The 17,709-nt window shown below is 58.5% G+C and overlaps 2 protein-coding genes across 2 annotated transcripts; one reads left to right on the forward strand and one right to left on the reverse strand.

The window, feature by feature from the left end:
* Nucleotides 1–9,766: 9,766 nt before the first annotated feature.
* Nucleotides 9,767–15,817, reverse strand: CCDC137 (coiled-coil domain containing 137). The gene is made up of 6 exons (XM_050919113.1): nucleotides 15,687–15,817; nucleotides 14,475–14,605; nucleotides 13,515–13,710; nucleotides 12,888–12,970; nucleotides 11,157–11,236; nucleotides 9,767–10,758 (listed from the first exon to the last, which is right to left on the reverse strand). The coding sequence occupies exons 1-6, from the start codon at nucleotides 15,752–15,754 to the stop codon at nucleotides 10,546–10,548; spliced, it is 771 nt and encodes a 256-aa protein (XP_050775070.1). The 5' UTR covers nucleotides 15,755–15,817; the 3' UTR covers nucleotides 9,767–10,545.
* A 157-nt stretch (nucleotides 15,818–15,974) lies between these two features.
* Nucleotides 15,975–17,522, forward strand: OXLD1 (oxidoreductase like domain containing 1). Its single transcript, XM_050920991.1, has 2 exons — nucleotides 15,975–16,066; nucleotides 16,761–17,522. Exons 1-2 carry the CDS (start codon nucleotides 15,992–15,994, stop codon nucleotides 17,238–17,240), a joined length of 555 nt encoding a protein of 184 aa, XP_050776948.1. The 5' UTR covers nucleotides 15,975–15,991; the 3' UTR covers nucleotides 17,241–17,522.
* The last annotated feature ends 187 nt before the right edge of the window (nucleotides 17,523–17,709 follow it).

Below are 17,709 nucleotides of genomic sequence, written 5' to 3' on the forward strand. Positions count from 1 at the left end.
GGCAGGGACCTCTCCAGCCTCCCCCAATTTTCCTCTTTATTCCCAACCACCACTCTGCACCCCTCAACCCTGGCCTCCCCTGCACCCACCGACCCCCCACTCTGCCACTCCTTAATCCTGCCCCACAGCCCCCTGGTATCCCTGCCCTGGGCTCCCCATCCCCACAGCTCTGCTGATGCCCCTCACTCCTGACCTGCAGCTCCCCCGCTGTGCCCCTCTGCAGAATGGAGACTGTTAGCCAGGCTGAGATGAGCACAGGTGTGGGTCACAAGCATGAACAGGGAAGTGGGGCTGAGACCTACCACACTCATTCCCCTGCCGGTTCTCATGCACGTTCTGAACTGGAGCCCCAGAGGTGCCAGGCGGGTGCAGCTGCTTGGCTGAATGTTGTGTCCCTGGGGCAGGCGATTGGGCCAGCCAGCTGGGGGAGGGAGGGTGGTAAAGGACGTACCAAGGTCAGGTGAGGTTTCTCCTGCCCAGATTGTCTTTCTCCCTCTGCAGTGATTTTCCGGCCAGGCAGGAAGCAGGAACCTGAGCAAACAGTGGCTCCATGAATTATTTAGCACGTAGAGCTCCTCAGTCAGGCCTCATGGGAGCCTGCAAGCTCTTCCTCCTTGTGACGGGGGCACCCCGCGGCGGGACAGGGCAACAGGTTAGCTGGCCAAGAGGCTGGGGAGCTGCTTGTCAGCCCCCTGGGCAGCCGGAGTCAAACCCCCATTTCAGAAAGAGGGACTGTGGTCAGGTATTTACCCCATGGCACTGGGGCTCCGGACACCTGGGTTCTCTCCCCGGGGCTTTGTGCTGGAGTCGGCGCTCGGGCTTGGGCACATCAGTTAGGTGAAGTGGCTCCACTGCCACCGGCTCCATGTTTGAGATGTGCCCGTGGGCCCTTCCCTGTAATGCCAGAGCCAGGAACCATCAGCTGAGCCCAGAAGGAGGAGCCCCGTGCTGGGCCTGGGGCCGCACAAGGAGAGACCCAAGAGGCTTTTCTGTCTCCCAGCCCACTGCCCGGAGGGTGGCAAAGGGGCTCATGGGCGGCCGTTCCACAGTGCCATTAACCAGGGCACTGCGGCCAATAGCACGCAGCCCTCGCAGGGCAGGGAGCAGCAGCGAGAGCCCTGGGCAGCCATTCCTCCTGGGCACAATGCCAACGTGTCCCCTGCTGGCAATGGAGCGCCCACCCCTTCTCGGCAGGCAACTGGGCGTTGGGTCAGGAGCAGCTTCCAGGCAGAGCCTGTCGGACTCTTTCTCCTCTGGCTCAGGGGCAGCCTGGCTCCCGGTGCAGACCTGCCAGGCCTAGCAGAGGAAGGGCACCGGGCGTGGGTGTGAGAGGCGATGTCAGCCTGGCGCATGCAGGGTCCGACCGCGCTGCCAATAGCTGCTGCACCAAGATAAGAGGAGCCCAGGCAGGAAATGGGCTATTTGAGCCCAAGAGGGGCTCTGCTGGGCCTGGGGGTCCGGGGCTGCCTGGGGTTCAGCTCACGGCCCAGCTCTGGGCCGAGGCTGCTCTGTTAATCTCCCAGCCCCTGCCTGGAGGGGCATGGACGGATGGGGCCCTGGGCACAGCACCTGATAGACAGCTTCAGGGAAAGGGTTGCAGTCTGCACTTCGGACATCCCCACACAGACATACACCCTGGCGCTGCAGGTCCATACTGCACCCCCGCACATTGGTGCACAGCCTGCCGCTTGCTCACACACACCGCCTACGCTCCGTCCTGCCCCCTCCCCTTGCACGTGCTCTCACACACACACACTTGTGCACACACTACCCAGCACACTCACCATTGCTCTCTCACACAGCCTGCCAAGTGCGCGCACACTTGTCTGCACGTGCCTCATTACAAAGGCACTTGTCACCCACCCAAGGGCTCTCCCACAGTCCTATCATTCTCCCAGCCTCATGGTGGAAGGAGGCTCCTGCTCACTGCCCACTCCTGGCTGCTGGCTTGATTGTGCTGTTATCTGCTCAAAGATCAGTGTCCAGGTTACTGAGTAACCCTGGGGGCAGAGGCTGAGAGAAGAGCTGAAGGCACCCTCAGAAATGGGGCTGGGCAGGTCTTCCCCCCCTCCCCACCGGCAGTGAGACCTGCCGGGAGGTGTCCGGGGCAGCAGCATCTGGTCTGTAAAGGAAAGGCACAGAGCCGGGCAGGGGGCTGCTTTCCGCTTGGTCACGATTTGAGCCTCTGGCTTTCCTTTCCCTGCCTCCTGGGTTTACAGTGGGCAGCCCCCTCACCCTACAGCCATTCCTATAGCCCCAGCAGCTCTGGCAGGAGCTCAGGCCCTTCCAGCGTCTCCCGAGGGCTCTGCCTGGCCCCCTGGGTCCCTTTTGGAGAGTGGATGGTTGTGCTCGGGGGCTGGGGTAGGTTGGAACTAACCCCACAATCTGCACCACAAGCCCTGCAGTGGGAGTTGGTGGGTTTCTCATGGTTCTGAGCCATGGGGGCGCAGGGGCTGGTATTCACTCAGCATGTGCAGCCCCGCTGGGTCAGACTGTAAAGGTTTGAGAAGTGCGCAGGTGACGGTCACAGATCCCACGCTCAGGCCCCTCCTCCAGAGGGGACATGGTGCGACACCGCACAGCGTCACTTAGCAGCCCCCGCTGCCCACCCCTGTTCTCTCTCTGCTTAGCGCTCACCCCTGCTCTCTTCTCTGGGCTGCTTTGTTTTCTGTGCACTTGGAAATCTTGAACCAGCCCTGGCCCCAGCCAGGCAAACCAGACTCAACCCAGGCCCCACATGGGCCCTGCTCTAACCACCATGCAGGGACTGGAAGCCAGGGCCCCACAGATTTCTGAATCCCTCTTTCTGAAAGCCCAGATCCAACTCAGTAACCAGCCAACTGCACCCAGCTAAACCCTCCAGGCCGGCAAGCAAACCAGGCTAGTGGACACATGCCCCTGCATTGCCTGCCCCACAGTGACCCACACATCCCACCTCACCCCCAGCCCCATGGGGGAAGGGCAGAAAATGGGAAGTGGGGAGGATTTGGCTGTTATCAATGGCTTTGGTAACATATTAACAGCCCCGAGCTGGGAAAGGCCAGAGGTCGGTTGCTTGGTGCAGGCTGCTCTGGACCTGCCTGGTCTAGTTTGCAAGGACACAGCAATTCCCCAGGCTCACAGATCCCCCAGCTGGGGAACCGAACCGAACCGGGCCCTGCCAGCCAGCCAGCTGCACCATGGCTCCCTTCCCCGCCACTACCCAGCCTGCAGCTCCAGCTCTGGAAGGTGCATGTCAGGCGAGGCCCCAGGGCCCAGCCCGCAGGCTCCCAAGGGGGCTGCCACCCCAGCCAGCTGGTGTTTACCAGGCACCTCGCCAGCAGCAAGGGGGTATCCAAGCAACGCGTGTGTGTTTAAGCTCCTCATGGCCACGAGCTGGCCTCCTAAACAAACTTCGCTGCCCTTTCCAGCAGCCCATCCAGGGAACACAAAGGGCGGAGGGGACGGGAAACCCAGCTGCCTCCAGCCCTCACAAGTGCTTGCCTTTGATGCCATGGTGGCATTCGTGGTACTGTTTATGGCCCTCCACCCTGAGCCACGTAAACCAGGTCCCAGCCGAGACGCTCAGCTGGGGCTGAGCGTGGGACTGGGCCCAGGCCCAGCTGCGGGCTGAGCCCTCCTGGGCGAGGCACTGGGCAGGGGGGCCGTGGCTAACATCTAGGATGGGCATCGGGGGGTAGAGAGCCCTGCTCGGTGCAAGGAGCCCACGGTGGTTACTTTAGTGACTCCGGCTTCCAACCGCTGCTCCTATTAGCCAGTCCCTTTTCGGCCAGGCCCTGCCCTGGGGGCTGCTCAGGACAGGGCGAGCGGGAGAAGGTGGAAGTGATGGACCAGAGCTTTTGGGGTACATACAGCGAGGGTGGGGGTAACATGCGCTCTCCAGACAGGTCTGACTAGCCCAGCTGTGTTCAACCTGCAGCGGCTGTTCAGAAAGGCCATAATCTGCCTGGGGAGGGCTCAGACTGTCGTGGGTTGTGTCTACACTTGAAACACTCATGCGTAGGGCTAGGTCAGCAGCTCCAGCTCTCGGGGGGGGATTTTTCAGGGTAGATCAGTGCTCAGAGGCTCCCACCCTGGCTACTGCCCAGCCCGTTGGATCAGCACTTTGTCCTGCCTGGCCTTGGGCTCCCTGGGCTGCCAGCAGGTGAGAGGTGTGAACAGTACAGCTCCTCTCGCGCCTGGTGGGCAGGGCTCGGGCTCGCTCTGTTCAGCCCACTGGCATAGAAGGAGTGGCCGTGGGGGCTGTGCCCAGCTGATGCAGACCCTGGCCCTGCCCTCTCGCATGGCACAGACTGCTCCGGCCACACACCTAGGGCACGGAAGGGAAGGGAGTGAACAATGAGCCAGCTGGCTGAGGGGCTCGTAATGTGCCATCCAATTCGGCCGCCCTGCCTGTGCTGAGAGCCATGGTCTCCACACGTCTCAGACAGCACAGCTCAGGGGCTAGCTGCATAGCGCTGGGCACGTCAGCTGCAGCCAGTGACCGCCCAGGGTCGCGGCCAGTGGGGCTTTGCTCAGGCACCATTGCTTCATACCCAATCCCCTGGATACGATGGGCAGAGGGGCACCGGGGAGTGACCCCAGTAATGACAGGCGAGGCCCCCTCCAAGGCAGCAGGGAACTGCTGGCTCCAGCATGCTCTCTGCCAGTGCGAAAATGCCAGCCAGAGTCAGGGATTTTTCCTCTGGCTTCTCAGTGTGTGGCCAAGGCTGAAGATTAGCCCACAGACCTGGCTGCTCCCACCGCCTGCTGCTCTTCTGGAATCTAACTAAGGTCCTGAAACCACTGGTGGTTCTCAGTCCAGCTCCAAGGGCCCGTCCTAGGGAAACCTGGGCACTAGCTGGCACCCCGTTGGCACAGCAGAGATGTCAGGGTCCAGTATGGCCATTGCAGAGCACGGCTGCGGAGACCAAAGGTCACCCCCATGGTGGAAGGCTGTGGCTCCAAGCAGACTCGGCTTTTGGTGTTATGCAGTGCTTGGGTAAAAATCACAGCTCTTAAATGTGAGCTCTTGTAGCCTGAATGCAAAGGACAACGCAGCTATGTGGATCCATGCGACACCGGGCCCAACCTGGTTTATCCAGCCTATATCTGCTTGGGCAACAGAGGATGCCCGTCGGCAGGCCTGTCTGCCCAGCACCTTCCACCAGCACTGAATCTCCGTTTGAAAGAAAACCCAAGAATGGAGCGACGCAATGCTGTCGTCAGAGCCGGTCGGACCCAGGCAGGCAGGGGCTGCGGAGCAGATCAACACCAACAGGAAATCTTTTGTGCAAACACCGCGAGCAAAGCCAAAGTGACACCTGATGGTCACTGAACAGCCCTGCCTTTGTCCAGGTGCAGCAGGTGAAGCAAATCGGCTTCTAACGACTCCCTCTGCCAAGAGGGACCCTGCTGGGGAATCCAGCACAGCAGGGGTAGGGGCTCAGTGCACCCACTGCCTGGCTCTGGGGCAGTGCCCACACTTTGGATTCTTTCCCTATGTCCTCGCTTGCTGTTGGAGGAGAAAGTGGGTCAGCGGGCGAGTGAATTGGCCGGTCCCAAGGTGGCTGGCAGAGCGTACCCCATGGGCACCTGCTACTGGGGTCTGCAGCTTTTCATTCACATTGGGAGACCCCAAGCGACCCCTACTGGATGATCTCGGGGTACCTCCCCGGACCACAACTGCACTGTGCCATGCAATCCCTCCCACCCCAGCCGTCACGTAGGGCGAGCTGCCAGAGCATCAGCAGGAAACCTGGTGTGAGCTGAGGGCCCCACGAGCGAGGCAGCCGCATGCCAGCCTGCCAAGGGGGCGCAGGCTGCTCACGGGGGGCCCTTTCCCAGCAGTCTCTCCGCCAGGGCGGGCTCTGCTTCCACACTGACTGCCTTTGGAGGAGCAGCAAGTACTGCAGCTAGTTCCCTCTCCCCTGGGGCTCTCTGTAATTGTTCCCAGTGAACTTCAGCTGCTGCTCTCAGCCCAGCCCCGGCATCGCCTCTTTCTTTGCACCTGGTACAAACACCTGCAGAGGCTGGGGCTGGGGGAGGGGCTCTTCCACTTCACCCAGGGTTTGCAGAGGAAAGCGGGACAGACACCTGCTCAGCACAGAGCGAGCCTTGCTATCCATGGAGGTGCTGCCTGAGCCAGGCAGGCCCTTCCTCACCCACCGGCATGGCGGAGCCAGGGTGCTGCAGTCCCAGGGACTGTATTTGCTCAAGGGGCCTTGCTTGCTGTGGGCCTCCTGCAGTGCAGCTGTAAGATGGAGCTAGGCCAATGTGCAGAGGTAAAAGCTCAGGGGAATGAGGGGCTTCCATGGAGTGGTGCGTGCAGGGAGCCCAGGAGCCAGAGGCGGGGTTGCACTATACTTCCAAGAGCACAAGCACTGATTGAACTGGTCCAGTCAGGCCTCCAGCTGACACAAGCCCTGTGTCTGGCCAGGGTGTGTCACCCGGCAGACAAATTCTAGAGCTGCATTAGACACAGGGGAAAAACTCTCTTTCAATGAACCCTGGTGAAACCTCCCCAAAGGCCCAGCAAGAACAGCGCTGGCTGGGCCCAATCAGTCAAATTACCCTGGAAAAGTGAGGAAAACAGCTGTCACGTAGGGCGAGTGTTTCACCGGTGTGGGAAACGGCAGGTGTATCACAGGCGTCCTGTGGATCCAGATTGGGGTCAGGGCCCTCCATGGAGCTGGGCCCTGGGACCCGCGCGAACCAAGAGCGAATCCCTGCCCCAAAAAGCTTCCAACCCAGGTAGTAACAGTCCCATGGGCTGGAGAGCTGGGGCCTAAGCCAACCTGATTACAGACCAAGCCCCACCTGAGGGGACTGGGCACTTCCCTACAAAGGGCAGAAGGTGGCTGCAGCAGAGAGGGAGAACCTGGCTTGAGGGGTGACAAAGACCAGCTGTGAGGAGAACCAGGTAGGCTGCTCGGAGCAAGGAGGCCTGGGAGAGACCCGGCTTAAGCAGGGAAGAGACTGGGAGACATGTGAAGGTAAGAGGCTTACTAGGAAGTGGCCCAGGAGAGAGCAGAAGACCTAGCTGTGGCATATGGGGCTAAAGCCCAGAGGTCGGGGGGTAGGTGGCAACTCTTCCAGGGGGCCTACAGGCTGAACCCTGAAGGCAGACTGAGGAATAGCCCAGAGAGGTGGGAGAGTTTGTTCAGCTTGGGACGCTCACTTTGGACAGCAGTGACCTCGGAAGGGGGGGACTGAAGATGGTGACCCAGCTGAGTCACTGGAAATCCCTGTGGGGCTGGGGGGGAGCGCTGGAGAGCTGCTATGCCACAGCTGGCCACAAGGGGGTGCCTAGCAGCCCCCGGCAATGGGGCAGGGCAGGGGGCAGTCACTGGCAGGGGGGGTCCCAGTTCTTAGCAAATAGGGACACAGAGCAGAGGCTGGATCAGCTGGAGCCAGGCATGTGGTGCCTCTCGCTGGGATCCTGGGTGCGCTGGGCCAGCACCTTTGCCAAGTCCCCGTGATGACACAGGAGGCAGCTGCCAGATTTTCATCTTGCTGACTTTGGGACAGGGTGTCCCACTCTGCTGGGCTGCAGGGCAGGCAGGGCTGAGTGCTCAGCCCGGAGAGCAAACACAGGCGGGGGGGAATGAGTCCCGCTCCGGTGGCCCCGCCAGCCTGTGCTATGGAAGCAGCAGGACTGGCAGGCCCAGGTCTCATCGGCTCAGGCGAGGGCCAAAGAACACTGCCCAGCAGGGCAGAGAGGGGAGTTTGGTGCAGGGGTTCGGTGGGCCCAATACAGGGAGGTGCCAAGCGCCCTCTGCTCGCTGACCCCACCCTGCCATAATCCTCCCCCCGTCCAGGTGGCTGCAGGGCTGGTTGGATTCCCCCAGCCGGTTCCGTCACAAACAGCTGCTGTGCAAAGAGCCCTCTGTGCTGGGCCCGATGTGCCAACCTCCGGGGCCATCGATCCGCCCAGCAGCCAGGTTCTGCGCCTTCCAGGTGGCTAAGCCCTGGGCTGGAGCAGCCAGCGGTGTGCTGGGCGGGGGTGCAGCACGCTGCCTGGGGTCAGAGGAACCGGGGGTTGTTTCAAGCCCATGAACCGTGGTCTGGAGAGGGGCAGAGTGAAAGTTGGTGGAAGGGGGGCAGCTGCTGGGCTCCCTCACTTGGCAATGCCACCTCAGGAGCATGGGTTGGGGGCACTAGGCTGGTTACACAGGGCATGGAGCAGGCAGATCCAGCGCCCTGACGCGCACACCCAACACCCCATGAGGCAGGGATTCATATTCCTTCCTGCCCCCGTCTCCAGGTTATGCTGGCAGAGGCTCCAACCACAACCCTTTGCAGGCTGTGCCAGGGTAGAACATGAGCTCCCCCCCCGGCCAGGAAAGGTCACTGCAGTCAGGCTGGGAGAGGGGGCAAGCGGCCAAGTCCCTGGAGCTAATCTCTCTGGGGCGGTGCTTGCAGAGCCCAGGCCTGTGACTAGCGCATCAGGGAAGAGCCTGACAGTCACCAGCCATAATTACCCCTTGGAGAGACGCATGCAGCCGGTGGGGCACAGCCCATCTCCTAGCACAAGGCCCCAGCAGCTCAGGCTGGGTACAAGCCACAGACTGTCTGTTCAAACAAGCCAGGGCTTCTGTCCTGGGTGGAGTGTGTCTGAGGGATAGGCGGGGGGTCCTTTGCAGGAACCAGTCAAGGGCAGCCTGATGTCTGGCCAGAAAACCTCAGGACACCCAACAGCTTAGCCCCTGCCCCCCAAACGAGCTGTCACCCACCTCCCCTGGGGGCACTGGAGCTCCTGGCCTCAAGACCGGGATCCACCCTGAGTCTAACACATGGGGGGAGCCCCAGCCCTGCTGAATGCAGAGTCCTGTGCTCAGCCTCACCACCCTGCTCCTGGAAGTGGTGCCAGGGAGCTGGGATGGGGGAGGCACAATGGCTAGAAAGGGAGGATCCCAGGGGAACTAAAAGCTGTTAAAACTGGAGGTGAACCCCCTCAGGGACCAGGGAGGGGAGGGCTGGGAACTGCATGTGTGCAGGACCTACTCAGAACAGTGGCTTGCTGAGAAAATGCCCCAAAGTCATTCTCTTCCCCACCTGTCTGGGTGAGAGCAGAGCTGGGTAAGGGGACCCCAGCACAGGGACAGAGGAGCAGCCTCACTACCAGGCAGAAGCTGCAGGAGGAGCGTCCCGCATGGAGGCAGACAGAGGGCTAAGGAGCAGCTGAGGAACTCAGCCTGACTTGGGGCGAGGGGAGGGTATGGATGGGGGCCCCCATTGTGCCACGCAGACAGGCCTGCCATGGGCAGACCAAAGACAGGCTGCCCTCTCTAGCACCACCCCGTGACGGTCGGACCACCCTTCCCAGGGGAATCCCACCTCAAACCCTGGTTTTCTCCATAGCACATGGGGAAACTGAGGCACAGGCACACACAGAGCCCACAAGTCGCCCAGCAAGGCTGCAACGAGAACCCAGGAGTCCTGAGTTTCAACCAGTGCCGTTAGCACACAGCCCGTCTGCCTCGGGCTATGGAACAAGCCATGCACCTAGCAGGAGCTCCCTCTCCCGGCTGCAGCGATGGGCGCAGTAGCCATGTGATAGTCTCCCCTTGCCAGAGGCCAGCAGTCCTGCCCACGGTGGGGAATGCAGGCCAAGGGGAGGGGGCCAGGGGCTTGGCTAGCCAGGTCATGTGCTGGGTGCAGGCTGCCACCTGCAGGGGAGTCGTTGCTATTGCAGGGCAGGGAAGGAAGCAGACCCCTGCTCGGGGATTAGGGGCAGGAAAGGTGGGTTAAAATGGGTGAAGAAATGCAGAGGGAGATTTCCATCCGTTTTCCTGCTGTTTATTGAGTTTGGCTGAAGGAGCAAACATCCCCCAGCTCAGGCTGGGAGTCGCAGCCTGCCGGCTCTGCAGCCACCACTGGGGCCTGCCCTGCCTGTGCCCGGTTAGGGTGAGGTGGTCCGGGGCACAAACAGGCAGCGCTGTGTGAGATTGCCCCTTCGAGAGTGTTTCCTGTCAGCGGGTTCGACACCTCCGGGCGCTGGCCCAGTGAGCTCCCCCAGCCAAGAAGGTAGGCGGCACTCGGAGAGCAGCAGGGATGCATGGTCACAAATGGGTTTTTCCAGCACTTCCCTTTACTCTCCCTTCCGCACACAGCCCAGGCCATGGCACCGTGCCTGCCTCCTGCTGCTAACACAGTGTCGCCTCTGGGCTGAGCCTGCAAGTGACAAGGAGCTGATCCCAAAGACTCAGGTCTGGGGGCTGGAGTGACCTGCACCCTCCCGTCACAGGTGGTTCTGCTCCGGCAGGAAGGCGGCAGAGCAGAGTTCTGGGACCTCATGCAGCATGTTACACCAGGTGAGGGGCTGGCTGCTGTCACTGCTTGGCTAAGAGCCTTGTGCTCCACACACTGAGGGAGGGGCTGTGAGATCCTGCCCTCCTGGGCCTGTGTCCTGGTGACTCAGTCAGACTGACTGGGGAGGGCTCCTCCCCCTACAGCAGATCCCTGGAGCACCTGAGGACACCTCTCACCATATCAGCATCCCCACATGTACTCAGAGACCAAAGCCACATCTCCCCCCCAGGACACCACTGGCTGCCCGAGGGCTCAGACTGGCTTCTCCTGCTTGTCCCCTGCGAGGCAGCTCTCGGGCGCCTGCTGCTGTCTGCGTTTCTTTAGGTTCCTGTAGGCCTGGATGACCCTCTCCCGCTCCTCCTCCATGATGCGCTGGCGAGCGAGGGACATGGGGACAGCTTTGCGGGCAGGAGCCGCGTGGCCAGGAGCCAGGAGAGCCGTCAGCAGGAGCTGCCTCGGACGAGCCTACAGAAATGGAGAGAGAACCACTGTTAAGGGACAGAGGGTCAATGCCAGGAACGGAGCCCACCGCAGAGCGGGGCGCAGGGAGAAGGCACCTGCCAAAGGGCAGCGACTGATGCCAGGGGCTTCCAAGTCTCTACTGTCAAGAAAATTCCTACTAAGCTCAAGAGGCCCCATGGTGCCAGCAGGTTAATTCCACTCCGCTTTCGTCCTTCTGGAGAGCTGGCTTCAAATCCAGGGCCCTGGCAAGAGAGTTCGGCAACCCCACAACTTGCAAATTCTGCTTGAGAGACCCAGGCAGATGGGGGGTGGAGGGGAAGAGAAGGGAGGGCTGATTGAGCAGCATTGGCAGGGCTGGGTGACAAGCCCAGGGCTGAAATGAGATGGGAGCAACAGTTTACCTTCTCTTTGTTTACCCCCTTTCTGGGCTTCACGGTAAGCGCTGGCGGCTGCATGGCGACCTCACCAAACTGGACTGGATCTGAAAGGAAGGGGCGGGAAGGAGACAAACGTTTCTTGAGATCTCGGTCGTGGTGCAAGTGTAGCCCATAGGATTATTTTGCTAGCTATTATATCCTCCTAATCCAGCTAGCAGTATTAATTAATGTTTCCTTTTCCAAACTTAATCCATTTCATTCTTCCTTTATCAGTATTAATTCCTTGGAATTTAGGGTGCATTGAGGCATGTGTTTCCTAATAATAAGTTTTGCTGAAATGCAAGAAGCCTACTGGCCTGTAAGATCTGCTATGTAGCAGAAAGTGAATTAGTTATAAATATGTCAGCATAAAAGCTGGCAACCCTTGGCACGGATAAGAATGGTCCCTGAACTTTGGGGAACCAAAGGGAGGAACTATCCACATCACATCACAGGTTTATTCGGCTTCTACAACCGGTTGGTAACCACAGGGTACACCACAACTCGCGGCCATCCAGAGAGCCTAGGCTGGCAGTTTTGGAGTGAGAGAATCGTTATTAATATATTTAGAAAGTAAGTGTCATAATCCACTAACCTATAGGAGAAGGGTCCCCATAAATTTCTTAGGATACAGAAACAAGATTTGAGTGTAGTAGGTTGGGCCTAAATTATATCGGTCACGATCCTATAAAATACCTTGTAAGACAGCGCTTAGTAAGTTAGGTTAGTTTTCACTCCTCTAAATTCTAAGATCTTCTAACTCCTAAAGCTTCAGTTTCGTGGAGTGCTTGTCATCGATCTTCTATCATGCTGTCAGCTCAGCTCGTGCAGCGAAGTAGAACTACTCAACATTCCTAACCATTGGGGAAGCCAGCACCATTGTGTAATCAGGCCTGCCAGGAGTGAGGCTGGTCCTCCACCTCCTATTATTACTAGGCTCCCAAGGAAGGGGGTGAGTATGTTATAAAAATGTTACCACCAGAAGTTTTGAAATTCATTTACTGTTTTGCAGTTATAAGTTTCATTGCATTCCTTATTTTTATGTTAATGGCAATAAAGATTTTATCAATTTGTCCTCCGTGTACGTGTTCTTGCCAAGCACCCCGAGAGTCCTCTCCCAATACAGAACTCTCTGAGTTCTTAAACTCTGTAGTCTAAACTGGACAAAAACCTGTAAATCTTCTGGTCAAATGCGATCAGTGGCGAGCCATAAAAATGAACCCATCAAATTCAGGTCAACAGGAGCCAGCAGAGACACCCAACAGCTCCCAGCACCCCAAAGCTTTTTAAAGACCCAGCATATACAGTGATTGCTGCTGAAATGCAGCCACTTCTGGGGAGAGCCGCTTTGAACAGCGCTGCAGAACAGCACAGCACAGGGAGCGAAGCAGAATGCCAAGCTTAACAAGGATCTGCGGGCAGCATTTCGCGAGGCAGGCTGGAGGAAGTACTGCCCCATCAGCAAGCTATTGGCTGGGCCCCACACTGTGTTCCCAGGAAGCTCCCTGGGCATATGCAGCCCATCACAGAGCCAGGACAATGAGGAGCCAAGGAAGCAGAAGAACTTGGGACCAAATTTCAGGTAACGCAAACCTCCTCTACACCCCTCTCCCACCTGCAGACCCCTCCCCCTGGGTATGGCAGAGAGACAGGGCTCCATGCTCCAGCCCTGTGCCCAGAGCCAGCACAGCACTGCCGGTCCGTACCCGCTCCTACCTTGGAACAAGGCCTTCTCCAGCATTGCTGCTTTCTTCTCCTCTCTCTTCTTTCGCATTTTCTCCAGTCGTTTATTCTGAAATCTAAGGATGCCGAGCCGGGTCATTCAGAAGGAAGGGAGAGCTTATTAATAAAAGGGTGCTGGGGCTGGGAGGAAGGGTGCTAACACTCTGATTAGAACAGACCCGTCTACAGGATTTAAACCTGACTCAGACTGGGAGCTTCCAGGGCAGAGGGTGTCTCTAATTACTTCTAGGTGCAGCACCTTCCGAACTGAGGTCCCCCGATCTTTAACCTGACACTATCCCTTTAAGAGCTGACAACTCCACTCCCTCACCTCAGGGGCACACCCCTCACCCCAGCCTTCTGGGTATCACCCAGGTGCAGCAGCCTCCTCAGAACGGGTCTGCACAGGCTGCCCTGCGTGAGCTCAGTACCAGCTGCTGGATGGCTGACAATGGATGACGCTGCCCCCTGGAGGGAAAGTTCCTGTACTGGCCCCAGGGGGAGGATAGGACCAGTCTCTGCCATGGCTGGTGTCAGTTAATTGCCCCCTCTGGGGACTGGCTTGGTCTCCTCCCCAGGCAACATCAGAGCATTCCAGCATAAGCTTCCCCCCAGACCTACTCTTTCTTCTTCTGTGACTTCTCTGGGGCCGGCTCCTCAGTCTCAGGCTTGCGCTGCAGCTGGTTTTTGGTGAGAAACAGGACGTGCTGGGTCTCCTGCTCCATGCGCTGGATGTAAGCCGACACCGACTCTTGCTTCCGCCTCTTGAACTTGGGCACGGGAATATCATCCTGGGCCGCAGGCTTCCTTTTGCTCACTGCAGCCAAGATCACAACACATTTGACAGAGGAAGGGAGAAGAAAGATCTGTGGACTCTGCCCATCCCTGGCACAACAAATCCTAGGGACGTAGGATCTAGATAGGGTGTTTGCACCTGCTACTCCCGTCGGAAGCTGAGGCAGAACCTGACTCCTCTGATGTTTAGAATCCGCTCCGCAGCCTCATGCTGCCACTCAGCAACCCTTTGGGCTTGGCCAGAAAAAAGCAGGTTCCAAGATACTGGACAGTCGTGTACATCCGAATCCTCTCCCCTCCCCGTTCTTCTAGCCTCACTAATCTTAGGCATCGCTAGAGTGGCAGCACCAAATATCCAAGACCCTGATAAAGAGCAAGAGACAGGGAAGTGCTGTCCCCAGTTTCCACGTGGGGAAGGGCAGCCCAGAGAAACAATGACCTGCCCAGCCTCTGTGGTAGATCTGGGAATTTGGAACCCAGATTTTTTTAGTTCCCAAGAAGAGCTATAAACCCTCCTGTGTCAGAGCACGAGATGACCAGCAACTGACAAGGGGTAGGAAGAACAGAACCTGGCAGCAGATGATGCCAGAACTGCCTCCTCCAGGGTCTCTGCTACTTGCTGGTACTGGCCACCCCTGGAACCAAGATATTCAATGGAAGGGACCTCTGGTGGGGCCATGTCCCATTTTCAGTGAAGTCAATGTAACTAGTGTAAACTAGACCTAGTCTGAGTGTGGTGGGATCTTTCAGGTGGGTTAATAAGGCCCCAGGGAGGTTGGCCTTTACCTGCTTTCCTTCTCCTCCTGTTCTTGGGGTTTTTCATCTCTTCTCTGCTCTTGATGAGTTCCCGAAGCCGATAGGGGATTTCCTGCTCATCAACATGTTTGGGCTTTGAGTTGGTTTTCTTCTTCTCTTGGCTGAAAAGGAAGAGACGAACCGAGGTCAGAAGCCAGGACAGGGAAAAGTGCAGGACTCACTGCTGCAGCACACAGGGCCAGGTAAATAGGAGGCAGAGTCTGAGCTGAGAAACAGGCCCAGTGGACTGGGTTTGTCTATCCAGCTGACTGTCCCTCTTCTCACTGAGGCAAGGCAGGTGAGGTAATATGTTTTAGTTGACCAGCTTTTGTTTGTTGAAAGAGACAACCTAGCGAGCTGACAGAGCTCTGCAGCAGGTTTAAAACAAACAAGAGGAAGTATTTCTTCACAAAACGCACAATCAACCTGTGGAACTCTTTGCCAGAGGATGTTGCGAAGGCCAAGATCATAACAGGGTTAATAAAAGAACTATATAAATTCATGGAGAATTGGTCCATCAAAGGCTATTAGCCAGGATGGGCAGGGATGGCGTCCCTAGCCTCTGTTTGCCAGAAGCTGGGAATGGGTGACAGGGGATGGATCACTTGATGATTCCCTGTTCTGTTCATTTCCTCTGGGGCACCTGGCATTGGCCACTGTCGGAAAACAGGATACTGGGCTATATCGACCTTTGGTCTGACACACTAGGGCTGTTCTTCAGCGTAAGCTCGACAGCTCATCTCTCTCACCAACAGAAGCTGGTCCAACAAAAGATATTTCCCATATTGTGTCTCTGCTATCCTGGGCCCAACAGCTACACAACCCTGCACCCCCCTTCGAGTGGTTGGACTGGGGTGTTGCCTTGCCGGCACGTAAAACAACAGTCCCACATTCACTAGACCGGGGGGTGGGGGGTAGCAGTGGGTTCCCGGAGGCAGATTCCCAAGGACCGGGGCGGGAGATGGCATCCCAGGGCGATAAGGCGGAGCCAGTCGCACACTTCAGAGGCTGGATGCAGGCGCCACTGGAGGGGGGTGTCTACTGGCCTGTGCTAGGCAGGAGCTCGCACGAGACCAGCCCGATGGGAAGGGACCAGGCACCCCGGTGACAGGCGCGCCCGGCTCGGCCCCGCAGAGTCCGGGGGACCCGGAGGGAACCCCCCGCCCCATCGAGCCCAGATACCGAGCCCGGGGCGGCACCGACCTGCCCCTGCGCCGCTCCCCCCGAAGGCCGCGGCCCGAAGGACCCGGCGGCGGCGGCTGTTTGCCCATCGGGCCTGGGAGCAGCCTGCGCCCACGTGCGCCTCCTAGTCCTCCTCGTGCCTGACTGCCCCCACTTCCGGCTGACCCCGAGCCCGCCCCTCCAATCCCCTACTCCCATTGGTCCGCCCCTAGGCACCTCCTCTCCGCAACTATTGGTTCGCGCCGAGCGGAACCGATGCTGCTATTGGCTGAGGAAGCTGCCGCTCACGCGGAGGCGAGATGGGTTGTCAGGGCGCCGCGGCCTGGATGTTACTCCAGGGGGCGGCCCGGTGCGGGCGGGGCCTGGCGGGGCGGAGCAGCGCGGGCGGGGCCTGTTCCCAGGTGAGCACCGGGGCTGTGTGGGAGGGGGCCGCGGAGCGGGGGGGTTGTATGGGGGGAGGGGAAGGAGGCTGTTTGGGGGAGCAGGGTTGGAGCGGGGGGGCTGTAGGGGGAGGGGACTGTATGGGGGAAGGAGGCTGTTTGGGGGAGCAGGGTTGGAGCAGGGGGGCTGGAGGGGGAGGAGGGTTGGAGCGGGGGAGGCTGTAAGGAGGAGGGGACTGTATGGGGGGAGGACGGGGAGGCTGTTTGGGGGAGCAGGGTTGGAGCAGGGGGGCTGGAGGGGGAGGGGGAGGAGGCTGGGGAGGAGGGTTTGAGCAGGGGGGCTGTATGGGGGAGGGGACTGTATGGGGGGAGGACGGGGAGACTGTTTGGGGGAGCAGGGTTGGAGCAGGGGGGCTGTATGGGGGAGGGGGAGGAGGCTGGATGGGGATGGAGGGATCTCCTGCCTGTATTTGGACCCATCTCCTCCATCCCCAATACGGGGTTATCGAGTGCACTTGGCGGACCGAATCCTGCCTTTCTCCCTGCACCCGAGCTGGTCTTGCGAGCCTTGCACGCTGCTGGGCCCACCCAAGGGGTTGCGTGGATAGTCCCATCGGCACGGGTGGCCATCAGAACAATGGACCAGACCTGGCTGTGCGGAGCCGTCAGCATGTGACAGTTCGACATCTCTTGTAAGTTTGTTATTCATTGCCAGGTAAATCTACAACTCTTCAGGTGCACGCAGCGCTGGAGACTGCAGGGATGTGGGTTTCCTTTCTGGGACGGGCTTCCTCGCAGAGACCACCTAAAAAGCTGCTTCTGCAATGTTCGGAGTTTTTCCATGGACCTGACAAATGCAGATTTTAGCCACCATCTAAGCCATTCGGACACCCGAGGAGATGGCTCTCAGACTGATCCCCAGCAGAGTGACGGAGAGCCCTGCGCTGTGGGGGGCTCAGAACCTTTGAAAGACACAGAGCCCCCTTTTTCCAAGCCCCCAACGCTCCTTCCCCCCACTAACTGCTGTATGAGTGGCTGTCACAACTGTGTTTGGATTGCATATGTAGAGGAGCTGCAGAAACACTACCAGGATGGGGGAGAACAGGCCTTAGCAGCTGTGGAAAAGCACATAGAAGATGAGAACATTAAAATGATTTTAAAGATGGAAATCCGATTCCGCATGAAGAAAGACTGATGTTCACAGCCTACACTGTTGGCTTCTACCATGGCTCCTCCTCTCCCATGGCATGACAAACTCCAGAGAGCGAGCGAGCCCATATTTATTTATTACCCTTCTCCGAAAAGGCTCCTCTTTTAACATAGTTTGTCCGTCTCCTTTTAAGCTTGGTTCTTGGGCTCAAGAGCCTAGTTTGACTACCGGTTGGAAAAGGATTGCCATTATTTATTGGTATGAGTTACAGTTCTTGGCAGAAATTGGGTGAAAATAAATTCATGCCCGTGTGCTTAAAAATGTGAACCTCTTCTAGGCGTGTGTCTCTGTTCTGGGCTTGTGCAACGCCTACCTGGCCCTACTTCACGCTTAACGCAGTGGAGTCGCTCCTGGCGCACACTGCTTTAAGAGTGTTTGTTTGTTTAACATCTAGGCTGGGAATCCCAAAGGGCACAAAGAATTCAGCACCCAAATCCCACATTCTCTGGGAGTT

This window comes from Gopherus flavomarginatus, chromosome 12 (assembly GCF_025201925.1).
Source record: "Gopherus flavomarginatus isolate rGopFla2 chromosome 12, rGopFla2.mat.asm, whole genome shotgun sequence".
Taxonomy (NCBI): Eukaryota; Metazoa; Chordata; order Testudines; family Testudinidae; genus Gopherus; species Gopherus flavomarginatus.